This window comes from Oryctolagus cuniculus, chromosome 1 (genome assembly GCF_964237555.1).
Source record: "Oryctolagus cuniculus chromosome 1, mOryCun1.1, whole genome shotgun sequence".
Lineage (NCBI taxonomy): Eukaryota > Metazoa > Chordata > Mammalia > Lagomorpha > Leporidae > Oryctolagus > Oryctolagus cuniculus.
This window is the reverse complement of record NC_091432.1, coordinates 63,249,582-63,274,379: the sequence shown is the minus strand read 5'-3', so window position 1 is coordinate 63,274,379 and position 24,798 is coordinate 63,249,582. Positions and strand designations below refer to the sequence as shown.

Below are 24,798 nucleotides of genomic sequence, written 5' to 3'. Positions count from 1 at the left end.
GAGAAGCAATTCCCCAAAGGCAGAGAGTGGACAGAGACCAAATAGTGACCCCAGGAAATCTGGTCCAGAGGCTGTCCCCTCACATTATCTGCTGTGCAAATGCCCACACTCAGGACTGGGAGAGGGAGCAGCAAATGTCCCCACGATGCCACTTTCCACAGTAACAGCGGCTAGGAGGGTGGGAGCGTTGGAGCTGCACCTGTCGCCGGAAGGGGGGTCCTGAGGCTGCTTCCCCGGAAGCGCTCGTTCTGGGGTTGTCTCACTCTCCATCTCTCTTCCCCACACTCCCCGTGCTGGACACTTGGTTGGACTTTCCGTTTGGTCCTCAGGAAGGATTTTTGGAGAAAAAAGGATTGTCTGAGAAGAAAACATTTTTTACAAGATTGATTTATTTATTTGAATAGTAAAGTTACTGAGAAGCAGAGGCAGAGGGGGAGAGAGAGAAAGAGAGAGACAGAGAGATCTTCCACCTGCAGTTCGCTCCTCAGATGGCCACAATGGCCAGAGCTGTGGCGATCCGAAGCCAAGAGTCAGGATCTGCTTCCTGTTCTCCCAGGTGCTGGGGCCCAGGGTCTTGGGCCAAGAATTCTTGGACTGCTTTCCCAGGCCATAGCAGAGAGCTGGATCGGACATGGAAGAGCCAAGACTCAAAGCAGTGCCCATTAGAGTTGCTGACACAGCATCACCACAGGGCTGGCCCCTAAATAAAAATATTAAAAAGAAATTAGCAGCAGTGGCAACAGCTACTAACTGGTGTGTGTACCGTGTGTCCAAACACTTGCACAATTGAACTCCATGACGGACCTTGGATGCTCTTGGTTCCCGTGCTTTGGGGGAAGGGGGCGTGGCCTTAGGGCCGCCTGTGCTCTCCCTTCACCTGGCTGCTCCTGCTAAGCTGCTTGTGGCTTCTCAGCACCAAAACTCATGCACGTGGAAGTGGCCTGCCCTCTGCTGTGTGAACCGCAACTTCATTTGGGGACCTTTCTTTCTCCCTTGAAGCCCTCGCTCCCCTGTGCATTTCTCTCATGGAATAAGGAGTTTGAAAACTTGCCGTCTGCCTGGCCTCTTTAGCCAGCATTCAGAATCTTCTCTGAATGCATGGCAAGGTGCAAAGGCACAGGCTTATTTCCATGGGAAATATTAAGAAGCAAATCACCCACACCCTCCTGTGCCTGCGGCCCCACTCCACACCCCTCCCTGGTCACCAAGGCCAGCAGTCTCCCTGCTCTGCAATGGTCTACACTGTTCGCTAGGCCCAGAAAGTCTCTGCAGCATTCTGGGTCACACCTGTGTCTGGCCTTGGGCTGAGTCCCCAGGACATAGAATGAGTCATGCCTGGTCCTGCCCTCGAGGAACTAAGACCGCAGGCCATCCCAGTGGGAGCCCAGAGAAGTCAGAGGCTTCTGGGAGAGGGGTTTCCTAGAGAGGAGATGTTGCAGACCACAGGGAGGACAGAGCCTGGTGGGGCTGGGAGTTTGTTCTGTAAGCAGCAGCCACACAGGCACTGGGGCTGAGCCACCAAGCTGAGGCAGGGCAGTGCACAGAGCGCTCACAGGCTGGGCTAAGCGGCTGTGGAGGGACATGTGCTTGGTTCGGGACTTTTCTAGGTTTGCTGTTCTACCTAGATGGGACTACCTCTGCCGTCATCACTTCATCTCTCCATGTTCACTCTGCATTTAGAGATTTCTCAGGCTCCGCTGTGGAACAGAGAGGTTCTGCACAGGCAGAGAGCGTGGCCAGAGCTGGGCCTCACAGACACTGCTGCCGCTGCTCTCCCTGGGGACAGTGGGGGCTGCCCAGACCTGAGCAGGGCAGGGCGTGGGGGAGAGCAAAGGGCAGGGGTCTTAGGAGGGCCCTGTCCCATGCCCAGCGCTAGTGGTCAACTACACTGACGTTTGCTGAATGATGGAAGGAATGGATTCCCAGGTGATACCCTGGGTGACCGAGTGAGTATGGGGAGAGCATAGCACAGGAGACTCCAGACTCCCAATGGGACAGGAAACTCTCCCCCATCCCCCACCCTCCATCCCAGCTAGACTCAGGCGGGGGAGGAGTTAATCCCAAGATGTCAGGAAATCTCCAGGAACCCAAGGCCTAACGCACAGAGCCCTGGAACCCGGGAGCAGCCTTGTTGCTCCTGAGCTCTGGCCTCACCCTTCCAGAACCCTCTCCTCCCTCTTTCCCTGACTCAAAGCCCCCGCGCCTCTCCCCCGTCTCCTCTCAGTGTCCACTCTGCTCCCTCCTGCACACCGGCCCCTGTCGAGTTCAGATCTCCCAGACAGAACTCCCCATTTCCCTCCACACCTGATCATCATTCACTCCATGTACTAACGAGCACCTGCTCCGTCCTGGGCCTACAATAAGAGCAAGAGGAGCCTTTGGGTCTGCTCTGTAGGGAGAGTGCCGACAGGGAACATGTGTCAGAGGGCCAATCTCCCACGAGGCGTTCTCCCTGCACAAAGCCACTGTGACATCAAAGTTCAAACAGTTCATCTCAGCAACCACAGCCTGAAGGCAGCAAGGATGTGCGTTCTGTTTTGGTTCCTAATTTTACCCTCAGGGCCTGCACGCTGCATTAGCCCACAGGGTGTCTGTGGGATAGATGAGTAAGCAGGACCTGAGGGAGGGAAGATCCCAGGTCCAGTTTGGGACGCGCTGGGTGTGGTAAACTCTGCTGCTACCCCACTGAGCAGAGCAGCTCGGTTCTCACCTGTGAGCTGTACACAGCAATGACAGGATCTGAGGTCTGATGATGTAGATGTACAGACACGCAGTCCCAGTGTCTGAGGGTCGTTGAGGTCTCAAAGCTCGGTCCCTCCAGAGCCGGGGGGAGTGAGAGGAGATGAGAGTGGGGGCATGACGTCATGCGCCGTTGGTGTCAGGTGCGCATCACCGTTGTGAAGGATTTTTCAGCTTTCATCCGACTCCAAAAACTCAAGAGCTACTGACTGCATTACCACTGTGTAAAAGAAAAAGCAAACAGAGATACCAGTGAGTTTTCTTTCACATTCATGGACTTGAAAGTATCCACAAGAAAATGGAAACCCTGCTGCCTGTGAGGTGAGCTTAGACTGAACCTGTCATGAAAGGGCTTGTGGACCATAGAGTTTGAACAATGAACATGTATTGCTTTTGATAAAGTTAAATTCAGCATTTCAAATGTTACAAATTAATGTCATAATGGGTCCTGTTCCTGTACAGAGATGTAAAATAAAAAGCAGATGCTGTGGATGATTTGTCGGCAGTGGGTGAGCTCCCACCTACACTGCTAGCACCCATCTTGAGCAGTTCTAGTCCCGGCTGCTCCACTTCTAATCCAGCTCCCTGCTAAAGTGCCTGGGAAGACAGCAGAGGACAGTCCAAGTTCTTGGGCCTCTTCTTTCCACATGGGAGACAAGGATGAGGTTCCAAGTTCTGGCTTCAGCCTGGCCCAGCCCAACAGTGGTGGCTATCTGAGGAGTGGATCAGTGCATAGATGATCTCTGTCATTCTGCATTTCAAATACAACAAATAAATCTTAAAAAAAAAAAAAGTGGGAATGGGAACATAGGGAGAGAAAGAAGAAAGGGACTTTGTGATTCAGGTGCTGCCCACACCCTGCCCAGAAAGCACCCATTGCTTTGTTAAATTAAACAGAAAACAGCAGCAGCAGCAAACCTGATCTAGTAACTTTGAGTTCCAATTGGCACCTAAGGCTGGGTCGCCCTCTTCTTGGAGCCACCTGGGCCCCTCCTGGCCTCTCCCAGCGAGCAGGAGGCTGTGGCTCCCTCCCTTCCTGGGGAAGCAGGCGGCCCCTGGACTCTGCTTTCCCTGGACACAGCAAGGTGTCTCTCTGTCCCCTCCTGGAGGCAGCTGAGGGCGGGGAGGAGAGGGCTAGTGCACAGCAGGAAGCAGGGACAGGGCAGGACCTCTGGACCGCGGCCCTGCTCGCCTGGCCCTGGAGGCCAGCACAGCCCCCTGGTGCCCTCGGCTTCCTGCACGACGGGCCTCAGCCAGACCAGAGGACGCGGCACTCACTCCTGTCCTCCGAGTTCCTGCCGCCACAGCCTTCCCTTTCTCTCCTGCTGCCCCAAATCCTCCCGCCCGCAACGCACACCTTTTCTCTCCCTGTGTCCACTTGCTGACGCCTGTGCTCCTAGTCAGCCTGCGAGGCCTCAGTCACATGTCACCTCCAGAGAGTGTCCCGTGTCCCTTCCAGCAAGACGGGTCCTCTGGCCCCTCCCCGAGCCACCGTTGCTACCTCATGTCGCTCTGTGCCATGCGGGGCGGTGTTGGAGGTGGCACAGACGAGGTGTCTATGCATGGTTGTCAAACTTACGTGTTAACATGCAATTTTCCAGGTGAGGAAGTGAGAGTGTAAGGAGACAGCAACTATACCAGGGTGGCCCCAACCATGTGGGTTCCTGCCGTGGCGAATCTGCTCCTTCTGTCCCTGGGACTTCTGGAAGCAATTCAGGTACGGCTGTCTTCCAATGGCCTCATCCCCACAGGCACCCGAGCTGTCAGGTTCTCCCTGACCCTGGCAGGCTGAGCAGAGAGATGAAGGACCCCGTGCTGCCCACCTTGGGAGCACCTGGCCTGAGGGCACAGCCCCCGCTGGGTCCCCAGGGAGCTTGCGGCTGTGTGTCCAGCCCTCCTGCCTCCTGAGGGATGAGCCCCCTTATGCCATGCCCTGCAATAGAAGCCGCAAGGCATCTGGCCACTCTTTCTCCTGCATCCCAGAGCCTTTCCAAACTTCCATCCTCTTCTCTCAGGATACACCGCTGGACATGGCCCTGGACCTCTTTGATGACGAGTATGTCGGCTGTGAAGCAGCCATGACAGCTGCCCTCCCACATCTCAACCTCACAGAGTTCCACGCAAACAAAGTGTATGCGGACGGCTGGGCTAAGGCAAGCCACAAGTGGCGTGAGCTCCAGGACCAGTGCCCCGCAAGGCTACCCCCCTTGCCTGTGGGTTTCCGGGAGGAGCACGTGGTGGCCCTGTTGGCCTACATGGACGAAAGCCACCTATACAAGGAGTTCAACAGCGCGGTACGCCAGGCGGGCCGCTCCCGGGCCCACTACCTGCAGCACTTCTCCTTCAAGACCCTGCACTTCCTGCTGACCGAGGCCCTGCAGCTACTGAGAAAGGACCAGCGGCAGTCCGGGTGCCGTCGGGTGTTCCGGGGCGTGGAAGGCCAGCGCTTCCAGCCAGCAGGGCCAGGGGCCACTGTCAGGCTAGGGATATTTGCCTCTTCATCCCTGAAGAAAAATGTGGCCCATTGTTTCGGCAACAAAACGTTCTTCAGCATCTGGACCTGCCTTGGGGTCCCTTTCCAGAACTACTCCGTCATCCCTGAGGAGCACAAGGTGCTGATCCCCCCCTTTGAGACCTTCCAGGTCATCAACACCAGCAGACTGCCCGGGGGCTGTGTCTACATTGAGCTCCAGGCACTGGACAAGCGCAGCTCATACAACTGCGAGTACATCAAAGGTGAGGAAGACACACCTGTGCAGAAGGCAGCCTCCCCCATTCCCAAGCCTTCAGCAAATACAGGCCCCAGTCCCCTAGGTCCATGTGACACTTAGAGAAGCACAAAATCCAAACTGAGTGAGCAGAACCAGCCACGGGCACCAGCCCTCTGCCATTTCCAGCTACGGGGACAGCACACTCTGTCCTTGGAGGGAACCAAGTCAGGGCAGGGAGGCTGCGGCAGGCTTCCTGACCAGGGCAGGGGTCCTGGGCCATATGAGGGGCAGGCATCCCCAAGGGTGGCAGGGAATTAATTTCTGACTGCAGTACTGACATCCACACCGCTAGTGCCAGAAATAAACAGCGCCTCCACCTAGTTTAGGCGAGGCGTGAACTTAGAGAAATAGGGATTGTGTAGTGTTGCTAGGGTGGGAGGTGAGGTGGAGGGCAGGGACGTTGTGCCCCTAAGTTCCAATGCAGCCTGGGGTCAGGCAGGTGGCAGCTGCTCCCTGAGCCATGCTCTCAGGACCGGCCAGATGGAGAATCAGGAGGATGAGCCCAGGGGCTTCACCACTGCAGGGCTGTGGGCTGCTCTCCCAGCTGGGAGCTGCCCCTTCTGCATGGCTAGTGGCAGGTGCTAGTGGTAGGAAATGAGAGCCAGAGACTGGAATGACTTGTCCAGGGGGCAGCCATAACCAGAAGCCAGGTCTCTGCTCTGAGTTCCGATGATGTAATCTCAGCTACTAGAATAGTTTAGCATTTTTCTACCCACATCCCCAGTCTACGAAGCACCTCTCCTACCAGAAGAGCCAAGTTCAGCATCGCTGGGATCCCACTCACATCTCTGCCCATGTCCTGCCCACCGTGTGGTGTCCCTGTGGCAAGAGAAGAAAGCAGCGAGGACCTGACGACTTCTGGAAGGACTGGGGCTCCCAGTGCCCACTTCTCCTTCTCCCTGCCTCCCTCAATTCCTCCCTTCCTGTCTGACCCCTGTCACATTCTGGGTACCAGCGAATTTCACAGCTACGAAACCAACCGATCATTGTCTCTCTGTCTGCAGCCTCGGCTCAGGAGCGCCTCTCCACAGCCTGGTCCCTCCTGCTGCTGCTCGCCTTCCTTGCGGTGGGGCCCTTCCCAGGAAGCCCAGGCCTCTTCTGACCCCCCAGACTCTGGACATTCCTGCCTGCTGCCTCTGCCCACTCTGCGGATGCTGCCCACCCCCAAGGTGTACAGAAACAGGATCCCTGACACACCCATCAGCTGGAAATGTAGGCTTTCTATCTCTCTCTCTCTCTCTCTCTCTCTCTCTCTCTCTCTTTCTCTTCTCTCTCTCCCTGTAAGCTGCCAGACCTGCTGGTGGAGAAACAGGAGAGAATGTGGGGACTGAACCTCATCCAAAGGTCTAGCAGTGATACTGTGAATGGAGGGTGTCAGGGTGGGACACAACAGGACAGACGGCAACTCACTCGTAGAAGAGACTTCCACTCATGTCAGGGCTGAAGGGATTTGAGAGTGGGGTCCCTCTAATGCATCACCTGTCCACCTGGAGGCTCCTATTCTCCCCTCCCAGCTGCCCTCTCTGACCTCTCCCACCTGCTGGGGGAGGGGCCCTGCCTCTGTGCTCCCACAGGGCCCTGGTGCTTCCCCTACCACCTGCCCACGTGTTCCTCCCGTGGCTGACAATGAACTTCCTGAGGGCAGGGACTGTTCTTAGACACAGAGACAGTGCCAGGAAACATGGGAACCAGACAGGAACAAACACCTGTGAACAGCGGCTCCCTGCACTGTCCCCACCTTGGACGGTTAGGTTCTCAGATGTCACTCTAGGGCACACGATCCTGCTGGGGATGCGGATGGCATCCAGGCCGCCATAGGCATCCGGGTCCCACCGCAGGTAGGCATCGGCCCACCCCTGCCGGATCCATAGGTACAGCGTCAACACCTGGTTCCGCTCGTCCTGGTGAGGGCAGGGAGTGGGCACAGATACGGACACGCTTGTGAGTCTATGCAGATCCTCCCTGTTTGTGCACACTTAGCTTCACGACGCTGGTCAGGACGTGCAAACCCTGTCTTGCCCAGCAGGGCGCACCCAGGCCTGAACTTGCTGTGTGACTTTGGTGGATTCTGCTTTGTTTGTGCCCCTGTTCTTCCAGGAGTTATATGGGTGATAGAAAATCCCCATTCAGCAGATTCAGTGAGTTCAAGTGTGGAAATGTTTGAACACATGGTGGATACCCACCAGTTAGTAGCTATTACCACTGCTGCTAATTTTATTTTATTAAGGTTTAGTTATTGGGGCCGTCGCTGTGGCACAGTGGGTTAATGCTCTGGCCTGTAGCATCAGCATCCCATATGGGCGCCAGTTCGAGACCCGACTACTGCACTTCAATCCAGCTGGAGCTATGTTCCCTCCCTCAGGTCCTGCTTACTCATCTATCCAACAGACACCCTGTGGGCTAATGCAGCGTGCAGGCCCTGAGGGTAAAATTAGGAACCAAAACAGAACGCACATCCTTGCTGCCTTCAGTGTTGTGCATGTGGGAATGAACGGGAGTTTGTCATTTCAGTAGCGCGTGACGCACATTACCGAAGGCATACAAAGCTATTAACCTAAACCCGTATGTGCCAGGACTGGTGTTTCCATGCCTCACTATGGGATGAAGCACACAGCGTGCAGCACTGCCAGAGACCCCAGCTAGAGGAGAACAGCAAAGACACGCCTCCCCGTGGCAGGATGCTGGGCCAACAGCAGAGGGTGCAGCAGCACAACCCATTCCAACTCTTGTCTGTGCTCTCAGGACCCACTCAAGGATCCTGAGCAGCCCTATCAGATCCTCTCGTTTGCATGGAGAATCCGACCCTGGGTTCAGGCGGGGCTGTCCTCACTCTGTGCCCCCAAGGGCTGAGCACTTGACTCAGGCCTGGTGCTCGAAGGCCTTGGCCATTGTGGTGGATTCATGGCTGGATGAGACTCAAGCGAGGTCAGTTAGATTCTTGCTGAGTTTTTATGTCCGGGCGTGGGCTAACAGAGTCTACCTGAGCCGCTAATTTCCCAAGCGATATCCTCGGAACCCACCTGCGAGTCAACACAAGAACACAAGGGGATGGCTCCCGTGTGTGCTGGCAGCCTCCCAGGCAGACGGCAAGTTTTCAAACTCCTTATTCCATGAGAGAAATGCACAGGGGAGCGAGGGCTTTAAGGGAGAAAGAAAGGTCCCCAAATGAAGTTGCGGTTCACACAGCAGAGGGCAGGCCACTTCCACGTGCATGAGTTTTGGTGCTGAGAAGCCACAAGCAGCTTAGCAGGAGCAGCCAGGTGAAGGGAGAGCACAGGCGGCCCTAAGGCCACGCCCCCTTCCCCCAAAGCACGGGAACCAAGAGCATCCAAGGTCCGTCATGGAGTTCAATTGTGCAAGTGTTTGGACACACGGTACACCCACCAGTTAGTAGCTGTTGCCACTGCTGCTAATTTCTTTTTAATATTTTTATTTAGGGGCCAGCGCTGTGGTGATGCTGTGTCAGCAACTCTAATGGGCACTGCTTTGAGTTTGGCTCTTCCATGTCCGATCCAGCTCTCTGCTATGGCCTGGGAAAGCAGTCCAAGAATTCTTGGCCCAAGACCCTGGGCCCCAGCACGTGGTAGTGGCCTGCCCTCTGCTTGTGTGAACCGCAACTTCATTTGGGGACCTTTCTTTCTCCCTTGAAGCCCTCGCTCCCCTGTGCATTTCTCTCATGGAATAAGGAGTTTGAAAACTTGCCGTCTGCCTGGCCTCTTTAGCCAGCATTCAGAATCTTCTCTGAATGCATGGCAAGGTGCAAAGGCACAGGCTTATTTCCATGGGAAATATTAAGAAGCAAATCGGTATCATTAGCACCACACTTCCAGTGGTCGGTGATCTGGTGTTTGTAAAGGAGATACCAGGGGCAGAGTTATTAGGACAAATTGATGACTGGAGTTACAGAAACAGAACTCAGGACGTCTTCACTCCCTAACAAGATAACAGGGGCAGCTGTTCACTAGTTAACTGGGAGCAGCCACTTTTCAAGGTGTGTGTGGGGGAGGGGGCTCTGCCCCTCTTTCTTTGTCTCTCGCTGTGGCCGGATTTCCTCCCGCAGAGCAGCACTGGCCCAGGTCAGATGGGCTGAGGTGAGGGTGTCTGAACCTCAAGAAGACACCAGAAAGAGGGGGGAGTTCGCGTTTCTGAGCAGATGAGAGGGAGAGGGGTGGGACCGACAGTATAAAGGGGGCCCTGTCCTCCTCTGCCCTGGTGACCATCACATGAGGCCAACACCAGCTCCCCTGCTCCGGACAAGGCCTAGGTAAGGGGCTCGCCAGCCTGCTCCTGGGGGCTGGGGAGGGAGAGGATTTAGAGGTGAAGTTTTGGATATTAATGGTGGAGTTTTAAGAGCCACAAGGAAGTTTCAGGGAAACCTTGATGGAGAGGTTTGGGAGATGTAGGAAGGTTTCAGCCACTGGCAAGTTGTGAATTACTGGTGTGTGCCTCACATTACTAGAAAGGCCTGTTCAATGAGGGCCTGGGTCAGGGTAGATGACAAGAGAACTGACTTGGGCAGAATGAGAGGCAGAAAAGGGAGCCTGCAAGGCTGTGCAAAGCAACAGAGAGCCCAGGACATCTGCTTCTTCCACTCCCACACGCTCCTGTGCCTGTGGCCCCACTCCACACCCCTCCCTGGTCACCAAGGCCAGCAGTCTCCCTTCTCTGCAATGGTCTACACTGTTCACTGGGCCCAGAAAGTCTCTGCAGCATTCTGGGTCCCACCTGTGCCTGGCCTTGGGCTGAGTCCCCAGGACATAGAATGAGTTATGCCTGGTCCTGCCCACGAGGAACTAAGACCGCAGGCCATCCCAGTGGGAGCCCAGAGAAGTCAGAGGCTTCTGGGAGAGGGGTTTCCTAGAGAGGAGATGAGTGCAGGACCACAGGCAGGACAGAGCCTGGTGGGGCTGGGAGTTTGTTCTGTAAGCAGCAGTCACACAGGCGCTGGGGCTGAGCCACCAAGCTGAGGCAGGGCAGTGCACAGAGCGCTCACAGGCCGGGCTAAGCGGCTGTGGAGGGACGTGTGCTTGGTTCGGGACTGTTCTGGGTTTGCTGCTCTACCTAGATGGGACTACCTCTGCCCTCATCACTTCATCTCTCCATGTTCACTCTGCATTTAGAGATTTCTCAGGCTCCGCTGTGGAACAGAGAGGTTCTGCACAGGCAGAGAGCGTGGCCAGAGCTGGGCCTCACAGACACTGCTGCCGCTGCTCTCCCTGGGGACAGTGGGGGCTGCCCAGACCTGAGCAGGGCAGGGTGTGGGAGTGAGCAAAGGGCAGGGGTCTTAGGAGTGCCCTGTCCCATGCCCAGCGCTAGTGGTCAACTACACTGACGTTTGCTGAATGATGGAAGGAATGGATTCCCAGGTGACACCCTGGGTGACCGAGTGAGTATGGGGAGAGCATAGCACAGGAGACTCCAGACTCCCAATGGGACAGGAAACACTCCCCCATCCCCCACCCTCCATCCCAGCTAGACTCAGGCGGGGGAGGACTTAATCCCAAGATGTCAGGAAATCTCCAGGAACCCAAGGCCTAACGCATAGAGCCCTGGAACCCGGGAGCAGCCTTGTTGCTCCTGAGCTCTGGCCTCACCCTTCCAGAGCCCTCTCCTCCCTCTTTCCCTGACTCAAAGCCCCCGCGCCTCTCCCCCGTCTCCTCTCAGTGTCCACTCTGCTCCCTCCTGCACACCGGCCCCTGCCGAGTTCAGATCTCCCAGACAGAACTCCCCATTTCCCTCCACACCTGATCATCATTCACTCCATCTACTAACGAGCACCTGCTCCGTCCTGGGCCTACAATAAGAGCAAGTCCTGGGTCTCTCTGTAGGGAGAGTGCCGACAGGGAACATGTGTCAGAGGGCCAATCTCCCATGAGGCGTTCTCCCTGCACAAAGCCACCGTGACATCAAAGTTCAAACAGTGGCCCCCAGGACACTCTGTGGGGGATGGTGGAGGGGGAGCACAGGACACACGTGTTGCCTATTTCCAAGCTCACCACCCTGTGTACACTGATGTGCTTTCCCACACCGATCACACTTCACTTTAAATGGGGAAAGAGAGAAGAGGGGCTTGCGCCATGGCTCATTTCGTTAATCCTCCGCCTGTGGCACCGGCATCCCATTTGGGCGCCGGTTCTAGTCCCGGTTGCTCCACTTCCAGTCCAGCTCTCTTCTGGCCCGGGAAGGCAGTGGAGGATGGCCCAAGTGCTTGGGCCCTGCACCTGTATGGGAGTCAGGGGGAATCACCTGGCTCCTGGCTTCAGATTGGCGTAGCTTCAGCTGTAGCAGCCATTTTCGGGGTGAACCAACGGAAGGAAGATCTTTCTCTCTCTCTCTCTCTCTCTCACTGTCTATCTGTCAAATAAAGAAAGAAAAAGAGAGAAGAAACGCTGCCCAGTTCTGTGTCCCCAGAGGGATGCCCTGGAGCAATAGAAGAATAAAAGCCAAGAAAGTAAAAGAGGAGCTTCATTAAAGAAAGAAAGAAAGAAAGAAAGAAAGAAAGAAAGAAAGAACAAAGTCCATCTGTTTGCAGCCCAGAGAACAGAAACCTTGTTGCGATCCTGATGTTGCCGCCTCCTCCTCCCTGTGGCCCAACAGAGCCAAATCTGGAGACTTCCACAGGTGACTCTGGGTGCAGCCTCAGCTCCTTTTCCTTAGGCCACGGGACAACGCCCTCAGCCCACTCCACAGCTCCTCCTATGCAGGGTCAGACGCTCTCGTTCTCCACCTGTTCTTTGCAGGGCAGAGGGCAAGAATGGAGTCGTCAGAGCTTTAGTGGCCCCGGGAGCTTTGCTGCAGACCTGTTTTGCTGTGTGCCGCAGACTCTCGGCGGCACACAAACATGTGTGCTCACGCGTCTTCTGGTTGTCTGTAGATCGGCTCCTCTGAACTAGACGGCTTCAGGCTGCCGCTCCTGCTCCCCTGGGCTCCTACTGTTGCACACTGGGCTGGGACCTGCTGCTGTGGACTCATCCCGGGCTCCAGGCTGAAGGGGCAGCTCTGGTCGACAGTTTGTAAGCTTTATAACCCAATGAGAAAATTCTCTTGCTTGGTACGGGTTCCTCTGAAAGCAGACCAGAGTAACAAGGACTCTGGAGCAAGAAGTGTCTTTGTGGGTTTTCTAGGTGGCCTCGGGGACATGATCTCCCCTGCACTTTTGGCCCAGGAAGATGGCGAAGCCTCAGGCACTGAGGTGTGTGCAGGCCTGGAGGTGGGAGGCTGCCAGCACACACGGGAGCCCTCCCCCCATGCCCTTGTATGGACGGTAAGGTGGGCTCAGGGGATATGGCTTGAGAAGCCAACAGGCTCAGGTAGACTCTGTTAGCCCACGCCTGCACATCCAAACTCAGCAAGATGCTAACTGACCTCGCTTGAGTCACATCCAGCCATGAATCCACCACAATGGCCAAGGCCTTGGAGCACCAGGCCTGAGTCAAGTGCTCAGCCCTTGGGGGCACAGAGTGAGGACAGCCCCGCCTGAACCCAGGGATCTGATTCTCCATAAACAAGAGGATCTGGTAGAGCTGCTCAGGATTCTTGAGTGGGTTCCGAGAGCACAGACAAGAGTTGGAGTGGGTTTTGCTGCTGCACGCTCCACCGTTGGCCCAGCATCCTGCAATGGGAGGCCTGTCTGTGCTGTGCACCCCACCATGGGGCCTCTGGCAGTGCTACATGCGGTGTGCGTCCTCCCATTTCCACGGCGTGGAAATAGCGGTCCTGGCACACACGTGTTTCATTTAGGAGCTTTGTGTTCCTTCGGTAATGTGCGTCACCCACTACTCAAAATTACAAATTCCCAGTCATCTCAGCAACCACAGCCTGAAGGCAGCAAGGATGTGCGTTCTGTTTTGGTTCCTAATTTTACCCTCAGGGCCTGCACGCTGCATTAGCCCACAGGGTGTCTGTGGGATAGATGAGTAAGCAGGACCTGAGGGAGGGAAGATCCCAGGTCCAGTTTGGGACGCGCTGGGTGTGGTAAACTCTGCTGCTACCCCACTGAGCAGAGCAGCTCGGTTCTCACCTGTGAGCTGTACACAGCAATGACAGGATCTGAGGTCTGATGATGTAGATGTACAGACACGGAGTCCCAGTGTCTGAGGGTCGCTGAGGTCTCAAAGCTCGGTCCCTCCAGAGCCGGGGGGAGTGAGAGGAGATGAGAGTGGGGGCATGACGTCATGCGCCGTTGGTGTCAAGTGCGCATCCCTGTTGTGAAGGATTTTTCAGCTTTTATCTGCATTACCACTGTGTAAAAGAAAAAGAAAACAGAGATACCAGTGAGTTTTCTTTTATATTCATGGATATGAAAGAATGCACAAGAAAATGGAAACCCTGCTACCTGTGAGGTGAGCTTAGACAGAACCTGTCATGAAAGGGCCTGTGGGCCATTTAAAGTTTGAATGGTGACAATGCATTGCTTTTCAGAAAGTTAAATTTAGCCTTTAAAACATGAAAAAATAAAGTCAGAATGGGACCTCTTCCTGTACAGAGATGTAAAATAAAAAGCAGATGCTGTGGCTCTTGCCGTGGACAGTGGGTGAGCTCCCACCTGCACTGCTGGTACTCCATCCTGGGCAGACAGTTCAAGAGTCGGCTACTTCAATTCCAATCCAGCTCCCTGCTGAAGTTCCTGGGTAGACAGCAGAGGACGGCCCAAGTTCTTGGCCCCTGCTCTCCACGTGGGAGTCAAAGATGAGGTCCAGGTTCCTGGTTACAGCCTGGCCCAGCCCAGCAGTGGTGGCCATCTGGGGAGTAGATCAGAGCATAGAAAATCTCTGTCACTCTGCCTTTCAAATACAACAAATAAATCTTAAAAAAAAAAATGGGAATTGATAAATAGGAAGAGAAAGAAGAAAGGGACTTTGTGATTCAGGTGCTGCCCACACCCTGCCCAGAAAGCACCCATTGCTTTATAATAAATTAAACAGAAAAAAAGAGAAGCAGCAAACTTGACTGAAACTTTGAAATCCAATGGCCACCCAAGGCCGAGTCGCCCTCTTCTTGGAGCCACCTGGGCCCCTCCTGGCCTCTCCCAGCGAGCAGGAGGCTGTGGCTCCCTCCCTTCCTGGGGAAGCAGGCGGCCCCTGGACTCTGCTTTCCCTGGACACAGCAAGGTGTCTCTCTGTCCCCTCCTGGAGGCAGCTGAGGGCGGGGAGGAGAGGGCTCAGTGCACAGCAGGAAGCAGGGACAGGGCAGGACCTCTGGACAGCGGCCCTGCTCGCCTGGCCCTGGAGGCCAGCACAGCCCCCTGGTGCCCTCGGCTTCCTGCACGACGGGCCTCAGCCAGACCAGAGGACGCGGCACTCACTCCTGTCCTCAGAGTTCCTGCCGCCACAGCCTTCCCTTTCTCTCCTGCTGCCCCAAATCCTCCTGCCCGCAACGCACACCTTTTCTCTCCCCGTCTCCACTTGCTGACGCCTGTGCTCCTAGTCAGCCTGCGAGGCCTCAGTCACATGTCACCTCCAGAGAGTGTCCTGCGTCCCTTCTAGCAAGACAGGTCCTCTGTCCCCCCACCCCCACCCAGCCACTGTTTCTACCTCCTGTTGCTCTGCGCTACAGGGGGTGGGGGTTGGGGCTTACCTCAGCTGATCAGGAGTGCACAGGTGGCTCTCAGTACATTTCCCCTATGACCACACTGGGGAGGAGGACCTTCCACCAACGCCTTGAGAAAACACTGACTGCTTCCTGCTGGGGTGGGGAGGGTGTTCTCCATGCAGGGGGCCACTCGTTCCCCCTCTGTCTCTAAAAGTGGGTGTGCTCCGTGGTCTCCTTCTCAGTACTCAGACCTACACACACACACACACACACACACACACCCCTATATACTCAGGCACCCCCCTTGCAATCACCGATGAGGGGCACATTTTCTTAGTTTATATCTCCACAAGTTTAGGCGAGGCATGAACTTATGAGAGAAATAGGGATTGAGTAGTGTTGCTAGGGGTGGGAGGTGAGGTGAGACGGCAGGTGGAAGATGTGCCCCAGAGTTGCAAATCGGCCTGTGGTCAAGCAGGTGGGAGCTGCTCCCTGGTCCATGCTCTCAGGACTGGCCAGATGGGGAATTAGGAGGATGTGCCCAGGGACTTCACCCCTGCAGGGGCTGTGGGCTGCTCTCCTGGCTGAGCACAGCCATGTCTGTATGGCTAGTGGCAGGGAGCTGATGGGAATTGTGGCTTCATCCCTCTCCAGGGCTGTATTTATTTTAAAGGCAGAGAATATCACGGCTAAAACATCAACAGATCATTGTCTCTCTATCTGCAGCCTTGGCTCAGGAGCGCTTCTCCACAGCCCGGTCCCTCCTGCTGCTGCTCGCGTTCCTTGCGGTGGGGCCCTTCCCAGGAAGCCCAGGCCTCTTCTGACCCCCCAGACTCTGGACATTCCTGCCTGCTGCCTCTGCCCACTCTGCGGATGCTGGCCACGCCCAAGGTGTACAGAGCCAGGATCCCTGGCACACCCATCTGCTGGGACCTCCAGCTCGCTCGCTCGCTCGCGCTCTCTCTCTCTCTCTCTCGCTCAAGTTGCAAGACCTGCTGGTGTGGAGAAACAGGAGAGAATATGGGGACTGCACCTCATCCAGATCTAGGAGTGAGACTGTGAATGGGGGGGGGGGGTCAGAGTGAACTCCAGGACAGACAGCAACTCACTCGTAGAAGAGACTTCCACTCATGTCTGGGCTGATGAGGATTTGAGAGTGGGGTCCCTCTAATGCATCACTGCAAGCTCCTATTCTCCCCTCCCAGCAGCCCTCTCTGACCTCTCCCACCTGCTGGGGGAGGAGCCCTGCCTCTGTGCTCCCACAGGGCCCTGGTCCTTCCCTATCACCTGTCCACCTATTCCTCCCGTGGCTGACAATGAACTTCCTGAGGACAGAGACTGTTCTGACACACAGAGACGGTATGAATCAGACAGGAACAAATACCTGTGAATGGCTGCTCCCGCACTGTCCCCCACTGGACAAGTTCACATTCTATGAATGTCACTCTGGGCAGGGGAGTGGACTGGATCCAGCCCGGAGGACAGGGGCAGAGGGAACTGCAGGTTCTCTCAGGGCTCAGCAAACCCTAGTCTCTGTCTTGAGGACAAAGCTGTGACTCTGCTCCAGTCCAGGATGCTGAGGTCCTGTCTCTAAAGAGACAAGCCGCATCCATGGCTTCCACCACCGCTGCCCCAGGGTAGGACAGGACACGGGGCAGGCACAAGGTACACACTCAGTTTATTATCAGCTGGGGCTTCACAGCCAATTGTCGGTGTGGCCTCCTGCTTTGGAAGTAAGGCCATAAATCCCCAAACTCTTCTGCATGGTGGCCACAGGGTGTCCCCTGGAGGGTCGCGGCTCAGATAGCAGGCACCCAGGTGACTCTGCCCCGCCTGCCCCGGAGGCAGACACGCAGCAGCCAGCGTCGGCCAGCACGAACGTGGTGTTGCGGCACGACGGCGCCGTGCGCTGGGACGCGCCGGCCATCACGCGCAGCTCCTGCCGCGTGGTCGTGGCCGCCTTCCCGTTCGACGCGCAGCGCTGCGGCCTGACGTTCGGCTCCTGGACGCACGGCGGGCACCAGCTGGACATGCGGCCGCGCGGAGACGCCGCCAGCCTGGCCGACTTCGTGGAGAACGTGGAGTGGCGCGTGCTGGGCATGCCGGCGCGGCGGCGCGTGCTCACCTATGGTTGCTGCTCTGAGCCCTACCCCGACGTGACCTTCACGCTGCTGCTGCGCCGCCGCGCCGCCGCCTACGTGTGCAACCTGCTGCTGCCCTGCGTGCTCATCTCGCTGCTCGCGCCGCTCGCCTTCCACCTGCCGGCCGACTCGGGCGAGAAGGTGTCCCTGGGCGTCACCGTGCTGCTGGCGCTCACTGTCTTCCAGCTGATCCTGGTGGAGAGCATGCCCCCGGCCGAGAGTGTGCCGCTCATCGGTGAGCGCGAGGGGCGCGCCCGTGTGTGTGTGTGTGTGTGTGTGTGTGTGTGTCTGAGTGCTGGGGAGGAGACCCCGGAGCACGACCACTTTTGGAGACAGAGGGGGAAGGGAGTGGCCCCCTGCAGGGATAGCACCCCTCCCCACCCCAGCAGGAAGCAGTCAGTGTTTTCTCAAGGCGCTGGTGGAAGGTCCACCTGCTCAGTGTGGTAATAGTAGGCAAAATGTACCGAGAGCCAGCTGTGCACTGCTGATCAGCTCAGGTAAGCCCTCCCTGAACCTGTGAGGTCGATGTTCTGGTTTATGGCAAATGTGCCAGCAGGGATAATGACCCGGCCCAGGTCGTGCCCATAACTTCCACAGTTGCACTTTCGTTTCTTTCTTTTTTTTTTTTTTAAATCATTTCTTTATGCAACTGAAAAGCAGAGTTAGAGAGGCAGAGGCAGAGATACAGAGAGGTCTTGCATCTACCCTTTCACTCCCAAATGGCCACAGGGGACGGAGCTTCCTTAGGGAAACCCTCGGGTGCAGGTGCCCAAGGACAGGGGCCATTCTCTATTGCTTTCCCAGGCCATAGCACAAAGCTAGACCAGAAGCTGAGCAACTGGGAATCAAACAGGCACCCACATAGGATGCCAGCACTGCAGGCTGTGGCTTGAACACTCTGCACCACAACACCGGCCCAGAGCGGCACTTTTCATGGACTAAGCCTCCAGCTGTAACAACCATAGCCCCTAAGAATGCACCTGCAGGAAACAGGGGTGGAGAGAACAGGACCCTTACCTCGCCCTCTTCCACGCACTGGGCTTGGTGGGGGTGGGTCCTGAGAGCCTCCTGGGTTGTTCCTGTTTGTGCAGGTTAAATATGGTCAGTTATCTGGTATGTTTGTAAAGGAGATACCAGGGGCAGACTTACTGAACTGATTAGAGATGGGAGTTACAGAAGCAGAACTTAGGACTCTTCTGACAGTAGACAAGCTCCCTAGACAAGATATTAGAGAACAGTGTTCACTGGTTAACTGCGAGCAACCACTTTTCAAGGTATGTGCTGGGAAGAAGCTCTGCCTTTCTTTGCCTCTTATTGTATATGGATTTGCCCCTGAGGAGCAGCACTGGCCCAGGTCAGATGGGCTGAGGTGAGGGTTCCTGAGCCTCAAGAAGACGCCAGAAAGAGGGGGGAGTTCGCGTTTCTGAGCAGCTGAGAGGGGGAGGGGTGGGACCGACAGTATAAAGGGGGCCCTGTCCTCCTCTCCTCTGGTGACCATCACATGAGGCCAACACCAGCTCCCCTGCCCCGGACAAGGCCTAGGTAAAGGGCTCGCCAGCCTGCTCCTGGGGGCTGGGGAGGGAGAGGTTTTAGGATTAATGGTAGGATTTAACAGTCATGATGGTTTCAGGGAAACCTTTGATGGAGAGATTTCAGAGATCTAGGAAGGTATCAGCCACTAGAAATATTGGGGTTCTAAGGGAAAGAATGGGGGGTGTATGCCTCACATTTCTAGAAAGGCTTGTTTAGTGAGGGCCTGGGTCAGGGTAGATGACAAGAGAAATGCCTTGGGCAGAAAAAGAGGCTGTGCAAAGCAACAGACAGACGAGGGTATCTGCTTCCTCCACTCCCACACCCTCCTGTGCCTGCGGCCCCACTCCACACCCCTCCCTGGTTGCAAGGCCAGCAGTCTCCCTGCTCTGCAATGGTCTACACTGTTCGCTGGGCCCAGAAAGTCTCTGCAGCATTCTGGTTACCACCTGTGATTGGCTTGCGCTGAGTCCCCAGGACACAGAATGGGACGTGCCTGGCCCATGCAACCAAAGAACTAACAGCAGAGGCCAGCCCAGTGGGAGCCCAGAGGAGTCAGAAGCTTCTGGGAGAGGGGGTTTCCTAGAGAGGAGATGAGTGCAGGACCATAGGGAGGACAGAGCCTGGTGGGGCTGGGAGTTTGTTCTGTAAGCAGCAGCCACACAGGCGCTGGGGCTGAGCCACCAAGCTGAGGCAGGGCAGTGCACAGAGCGCTCACAGGCCGGGCTAAGCGGCTATGGAGGGACGTGTGCTTGGTTCGGGACTGTTCTGGGTTTGCTGCTCTACCTAGATGGGACTACCTCTGCCCTCATCACTTCATCTCTCCATGTTCACTCTGCATTTAGAGATTTCTTAGCGTGGCCAGAGCTGGGCCTCACAGACACTGCTGCCGCTGCTCTCCCTGGGGACAGTGGGGGCTGCCCCAGACCTGAGCAGGGCAGGGCATGGTCTGAGCAAAGAGCAGGGGACCTAGGAGGGCCCTGTCCCATGCCCAGCATTAGTGGGCAACTACACTGACGTTTGCTGAATGATGGAAGGAATGGATTCCCAGGTGACACCCTGGGTGACCGAGTGAGTATGGGGAGAGCATAGCACAGGAGACTCGAGACTCCCAATGGGACAGGAAACACTCCCCCATCCCCCACCCTCCATCCCAGCTAGACTCAGGCGGGGGAGGACTTAATCCCAAGATGTCAGGAAATCTCCAGGAACCCAAGGCCTAACGCATAGAGCCCTGGAACCCGGGAGCAGCCTTGTTGCTCCTGAGCTCTGGCCTCACCCTTCCAGAGCCCTCTCCTCCCTCTTTCCCTGACTCAAAGCCCCCGCGCCTCTCCCCTGTCTCCTCTCAGTGTGCACTCTGCTCCCTCCTGCACACCGGCCCCTGCCGAGTTCAGATCTCCCAGACAGAACTCCCCATTTCCCTCCACACCTGATCATCATTCACTCCATCTACTAAGAGCACCTGCTCCGTCCTGGGCCTACAATAAGAGCAAGAGGAGCCTTTGGGTCTCTCTGTAGGGAGAGTGCCGACAGGGAACATCTGTCAGAGGGCCAATCTCCCACGAGGCGTTCTCCCTGCACAAAGCCACCGTGACATCAAAGTTCAAACAGTGGCCCCCAGGACACTCTGCGGGGGGTGATGGAGTGGGAGCATAGGACACACGTGTTGCCTATTTCCAAGCTCACCACCCTGTGTGCCCTGGTGTGCTTTCCCACACCGATCATACCTCACTTTAACTGGAGTAGAGAGAAGAAACGCTGCCCAGTTCTGTGTCCACATAGGATTTCAGGAATAATAGAAGAAGAAGAAAAAGCAGAGGAAAATAAAAGAGGAAGCTCATTTAAAAAAAGGAAAGAATGAAAAGAAAGTCTCCTCTGTTTGCAGCCCAGAGAACAGAATCCTTGCTGCTACCCTTGACCTTGCCACCTTCTCCTCCCTGTGGCCCAGCAGAACCAAATCTGGAGACTTCCACAGGTGACTCTGGGTGCAGCCTCAGCTCCTTTTCCTTAGGCCACGGGACAACGCCCTCAGCCCACTCCACAGTTCCTCCTATGCAGGGCCAGATGCTCTCGTTCTCTACCTGTTCTCTGCAGGGCAGAGGGCAAGAAAGGAGTCGTCAGAGCTTTAGAGGCCCCGAGAGCTTTGCTGCAGACCTGTTTTGCTGTGTGCCACAGACTCTCGGCAGCACACAAACACGTGTGCTCACGCGTCTCTGGTTGTCTGTAAACGGCTCCTCTGAACTAGACGGCTTCAGGGGTGGCACAGACAAGGTTTCAGTGGATGCTGCTAAAGTGTATGTGTTAACACTGCAATTTTCCAGGTGAGGAAAGTGAGAGACTAAAGGAGACAGCAACTATACCAGGGTGGCCCCAACCATGTGGGTTCCTGCCATGGCGAATCTGCTCCTTCTGTCCCTGGGCCTTCTGGAAGCAATTCAGGTACGGCTGTCCTCCAATGGCCCCATCCCCGCAGGCACCCGAGCTGTCAGGTTCTCCTGGATCCTGGAAGGAGGAGCAGAGGGATGAAGGGCCCTGTGATGCCTGCTGGGAGCACCTGGCCTGAGGGCACAGCTGCCGCCCGGTCCTGAGGAAACTTGCTGCTGTGTGTCCCAGCCTTCTTGCCTCCTGGGGTGTAGAGGCCCCTTATGGCATGCTAAGCAGTAGAAGCCACAAGGCATCTTGGCTGCTCTGTCTCCCTCAGGCCACACCTTGTCCTATAGGCCCAGAGCCACCTGGTCTAATGTCTAGACCTCTTCTTTCAGGTGACAGAGCTGGACATGGCCCTGGACTCTTTTGATGACCAGTACGTCGGCTGTGCAGCGGCCATGACAGCTGCCCTCCCGCGTCTCAACCTCACAGAGTTCCAGGCCAACAAAGTGTATGCGGATGGCTGGGCGGAGGCGAGCCGCAAGTGGCGTGAGCGCTGGGCCCGGGGCCCCGCAAGGCTGGCAACCTTGCCTGCGGGTTTCCGGGATGAGCATGGGGTGGCCCTGCTGGCCTACACAGACAAAAGCCCCCTTTACAGGGAGTTCAACAGCGCAGTACGCCAGGGGGGACGCTCCCGGGCCCACTACCTCCAGCACTTCTCCTTCAAGACCCTGCATTTCCTGCTGACCGAGGCCCTGCAGCTGCTGAGAAGGGACCAGCAGCAGTCCAGGTGCCATCAGGTGTTCCGGGGGGTGAAAGACCTGAGCTTCCGGCCAGCAGGGCCAGGGGCCACTGTCAGGCTGAGGGGCTTTGCCTCTTCCTCCCTGAAGAAAGATGTGGCCCAGAAGTTCGGCGAGGACACCTTCTTCAGCATCTGGACCTGCCTTGGGATCCCGATCCAGGACTACTCCGTCTTCCCTGAGCAGGCAGAGGTGCTGATCCCCCCGTCTGAGACCTTCCAGGTCATCAATGCAAGCAGACCAGAACAGGGCCCGGTCCACATCTACCTCCGGGCACTGGGCAAGCACAGCAAATACAACTGCGAGTACATCAAAGGTGAGGAAGACACACCTGTGCAGAAGGCACCCTCCCCCATTCACAAACCTTCAGCAAATACAGGTCCCAGTCCCCTAGGTCCATGTGACACTTAGAGAAGCACAAAATCCAAACTGAGTGAGCAGAACCAGTATGGGCACCAGCCCCTCCGCCCCTTCCAGCTACGGGGACAGCACACTCTGTCCTTGGAGGGAACCAAGTAAGGCTGACCATCCACTGGCTGGAAGGCTGCGGCAAGTTTCCTGACCAAGGCAGGGGTCCCTGATCATATTAGGGGCAGGTGGTCCCAGAGGCTGGAAGGGAAATGATTTCTGACTGCAGTACTGACACACAAATCACCAGTGCCAGTAATAAACAGAGCCTCCACCTAGTTTAGGTGAGGAGTGAAGTTACGAGAGAAATAGGGAACGTGTAGAGTTTCTAGAGGTGGGAGGTGAGGTGAGATGCAGGGGACGTTATGCCCTAAGTTGCAGTGCAGCTTGTGGTCAGGCAGATGGGAGTAGCTGGCCAGATGGGGAATGGATGTGCCCAGGGCTTCACACCAGCAGGGGCTGGGGGCTGCTCTCCTGGCTGGGCACAGCCCGGTCTGTATGGCGAGTGGCAGGGAGCTGATGGGAACTGTGGCTTCATCCCCCTCCGGGGCTGCACTCTGAGCTCTAGGAGTTGGTGGAAGTGAGGAGGACCCAGGAAGGGCACAATGCAGTCCCTCCTCGGCTGCAACAGGCACGGGAGAGGCCGCGTGTGCCTCAGAGACACAGAGACAGAGACGGATAGACTCCTATGCACAACAGCCAGGCTAGGCCAGGCCGAAGGGAACCCAGAGCTCAATGCCCGTCTCTCGTGAGTGTGACAAGGACCTGACTGCTGGAGCCACCACCTGCTGCCTCCCAGGTGCACATGAGCAGGAAGCTGGATCCCGGAGGGGAGCCAGGACTGGAACCTGGTTGTTCCCAGCAGTGTCCTAACCGCTGTTCCAAATGCCCACCTTGAGCCTTCGATTTCTTCCTCTTTCTTCCTACCGAAATGCAGTGCAAGTCTGGGCCCTGCCACCTGGACAATTCAGGTAACGGCTTCCGTGGGACTGGGCTCGGGGTGAGCACTCTGGCCTGGGCTTGGGCCGCTCACCTGGATTTTCCTTAGAAAGAAACAACCCTCTTAATTGAAAAAGCAAGCCCTCTCTTTTTTTTTTTTTTTTTTTTTTGACAGGCAGAGTGGACAGTGAGAGAGACAGAGAGAAAGGTCTTCCTTTGCCGTTGGTTCACCCTCCAATGGCCGCCATGGCCGGTGTGCTGCGGCCGGCGCACGGCGCTGATCCGAAGGCAGGAGCCAGGTACTTATCCTGGTCTCCCATGGGGTGCAGGGCCCAAGCACTTGGGCCATCCTCCACTGCACTCCCGGGCCACAGCAGAGAGCTGGCCTGGAAGAGGGGCAACTGGGACAGAATCCGGCGCCCTGACTGGGACCAGAACCCGGTGTGCTGGCGCTGCAAGGCAGAGGATAAGCCTACTGAGTCACAGCGCCGGCCCTAGCAAGCCCTCTTAACTGATCTGTCCCAGAGGGTACCATGAGGGTACTCTAAAAAGTCTTTGAAAAACAGAACTCAAGCCTGTTTATTTTGGTGCAGTAATTGAAACTCAATTGTCCGCCATCACTGCGGCTCACCAGGCTAATCCTCCGCCTGCGGCGCCGGCACCCTTGGTTCTAGTCCCTGTCGGGGCGCCGGATTCTGTCCCAGTTGCTCCTCTTCCAGTCCAGCTCTCTGCTGTGGCCCAGGAGTGCAGTGGAGGATGGCCCAAGTGCTTGGGCCCTGCACCTGCGTGGGAGACCAGGAGGAGGCACCTGGCTCCTGGTTTTGGATTAGCGCAGCACACCAGCCGTAGCGGCCACTTGAGGGGTTAACCAACAGAAAAAGGAAGACCTTTCTCTCTATATCTCTCTCTCTCACTAACTCTACCTGTCAAAAAAAAAAAAAAAAAAAAAAAAAAAAAAAAAACACACACACACACAAGAGTAAGCCTTTAGCTTGTCAGTGCGGACGCCATGTTAGAATCCAGCGCTGAACCAGCCTTCGCTTCTGCGTCCAGTTCCCTGCTGATGCAGACCCTGGGTAGGAGCAGCAGGGGGAGCTCAGACACTGGGTGCCCACTTCCTCTGTGGGCTGCCTGATTGAGTCCCAGCTCCCAGCTTGGCTTGGCCCAGTCCCGGCTGTAGCTGGCATTTGGGGAGCTAATCAGTGGATGAAAGTACCCTCTCCACCCACCCTCAAATTTTTAAAAGTTTCCTGTTAAAATGTATTTATTTGAAAGGCAGAGAATATCATGGCTACGAAACCAACCGATCATTGTCTCTCTGTCTGCAGCCTCGGCTCAGGAGCGCCTCTCCACAGCCTGGTCCCTCCTGCTGCTGCTCGCCTTCCTTGCGGTGGGGCCCTTCCCAGGAAGCCCAGGCCTCTTCTGACCCCCCAGACTCTGGACATTCCTGCCTGCTGCCTCTGCCCACTCTGCGGATGCTGGCCACGCCCAAGGTGTACAGAGCCAGGATCCCTGGCACACCCATCTGCTGGAAATGTAGGCTTTCTATCTCTCTCTCTCTTTCTCTCTCTC

The 24,798-nt window shown here is 56.3% G+C and overlaps 3 protein-coding genes and 1 long non-coding RNA gene across 7 annotated transcripts; 3 read left to right on the top strand and 1 right to left on the bottom strand.

The window, feature by feature from the left end:
* Positions 1-371: 371 nt before the first annotated feature.
* Positions 372-15,289, bottom strand: LOC138849800 (uncharacterized). 3 transcript variants are annotated; one of them, XR_011389010.1, is made up of 6 exons: positions 15,087-15,289; positions 14,056-14,251; positions 13,531-13,751; positions 11,757-12,237; positions 2,711-2,959; positions 372-700 (listed from the first exon to the last, which is right to left on the bottom strand). It is a non-coding gene; the product is annotated as an uncharacterized lncRNA (long non-coding RNA). The 3 variants fall into 3 exon arrangements; XR_011389009.1 differs by lacking the exon at positions 15,087-15,289 and adding an exon at positions 14,894-15,076; XR_011389014.1 differs by lacking the exons at positions 11,757-12,237; positions 15,087-15,289 and adding an exon at positions 14,894-15,076.
* On the top strand, positions 4,369-6,738 carry LOC138849794 (GPI-linked NAD(P)(+)--arginine ADP-ribosyltransferase 1-like). Of its 2 annotated transcripts, none has more exons than XM_070074645.1 (3): positions 4,369-4,456; positions 4,755-5,475; positions 6,515-6,738. In XM_070074645.1, the coding sequence occupies exons 1-3, from the start codon at positions 4,394-4,396 to the stop codon at positions 6,610-6,612; spliced, it is 882 nt and encodes a 293-aa protein (XP_069930746.1). In that variant the 5' UTR covers positions 4,369-4,393; the 3' UTR covers positions 6,613-6,738. The 2 variants fall into 2 exon arrangements, with proteins under 2 accessions (XP_069930746.1, XP_069930750.1); XM_070074649.1 differs by having other exon boundaries at positions 4,692-5,492; positions 6,466-6,738.
* A 1,515-nt stretch (positions 15,290-16,804) lies between the features above and the next one.
* On the top strand, positions 16,805-18,687 carry LOC138846042 (neuronal acetylcholine receptor subunit alpha-10-like). The gene is made up of 2 exons (XM_070060447.1): positions 16,805-17,417; positions 18,614-18,687. Exons 1-2 carry the CDS (start codon positions 16,805-16,807, stop codon positions 18,685-18,687), a joined length of 687 nt encoding a protein of 228 aa, XP_069916548.1.
* Positions 18,312-24,780, top strand: LOC138843035 (GPI-linked NAD(P)(+)--arginine ADP-ribosyltransferase 1-like). The gene is made up of 4 exons (XM_051843224.2): positions 18,312-18,456; positions 21,034-21,151; positions 21,475-22,195; positions 24,555-24,780. The coding sequence occupies exons 2-4, from the start codon at positions 21,089-21,091 to the stop codon at positions 24,650-24,652; spliced, it is 882 nt and encodes a 293-aa protein (XP_051699184.1). The 5' UTR covers positions 18,312-18,456; positions 21,034-21,088; the 3' UTR covers positions 24,653-24,780.
* The last annotated feature ends 18 nt before the right edge of the window (positions 24,781-24,798 follow it).

Coding starts and splice junctions, on each gene's coding strand:
- LOC138849794 (XM_070074649.1), top strand. CDS start 4,394: ATGTGGGTTCCTGCCGTGGCGAATCTGCTCCTTCTGTCCCTGGGACTT. Junction 4,457..4,691: donor GACTTCTGGAAGCAATTCAG/GTACGGCTGTCT, acceptor AGAAGCCGCAAG/GCATCTGGCCACTCTTTCTC. Junction 5,493..6,465: donor AAGGTGAGGAAGACACACCT/GTGCAGAAGGCA, acceptor TCTGGGTACCAG/CGAATTTCACAGCTACGAAA.
- LOC138846042 (XM_070060447.1), top strand. CDS start 16,805: ATGGTGGCCACAGGGTGTCCCCTGGAGGGTCGCGGCTCAGATAGCAGG. Junction 17,418..18,613: donor CGAGAGTGTGCCGCTCATCG/GTGAGCGCGAGG, acceptor GTTTCTGAGCAG/CTGAGAGGGGGAGGGGTGGG.
- LOC138843035 (XM_051843224.2), top strand. CDS start 21,089: ATGTGGGTTCCTGCCATGGCGAATCTGCTCCTTCTGTCCCTGGGCCTT. Junction 21,152..21,474: donor GCCTTCTGGAAGCAATTCAG/GTACGGCTGTCC, acceptor CTCTTCTTTCAG/GTGACAGAGCTGGACATGGC. Junction 22,196..24,554: donor CAACTGCGAGTACATCAAAG/GTGAGGAAGACA, acceptor CTCTGTCTGCAG/CCTCGGCTCAGGAGCGCCTC.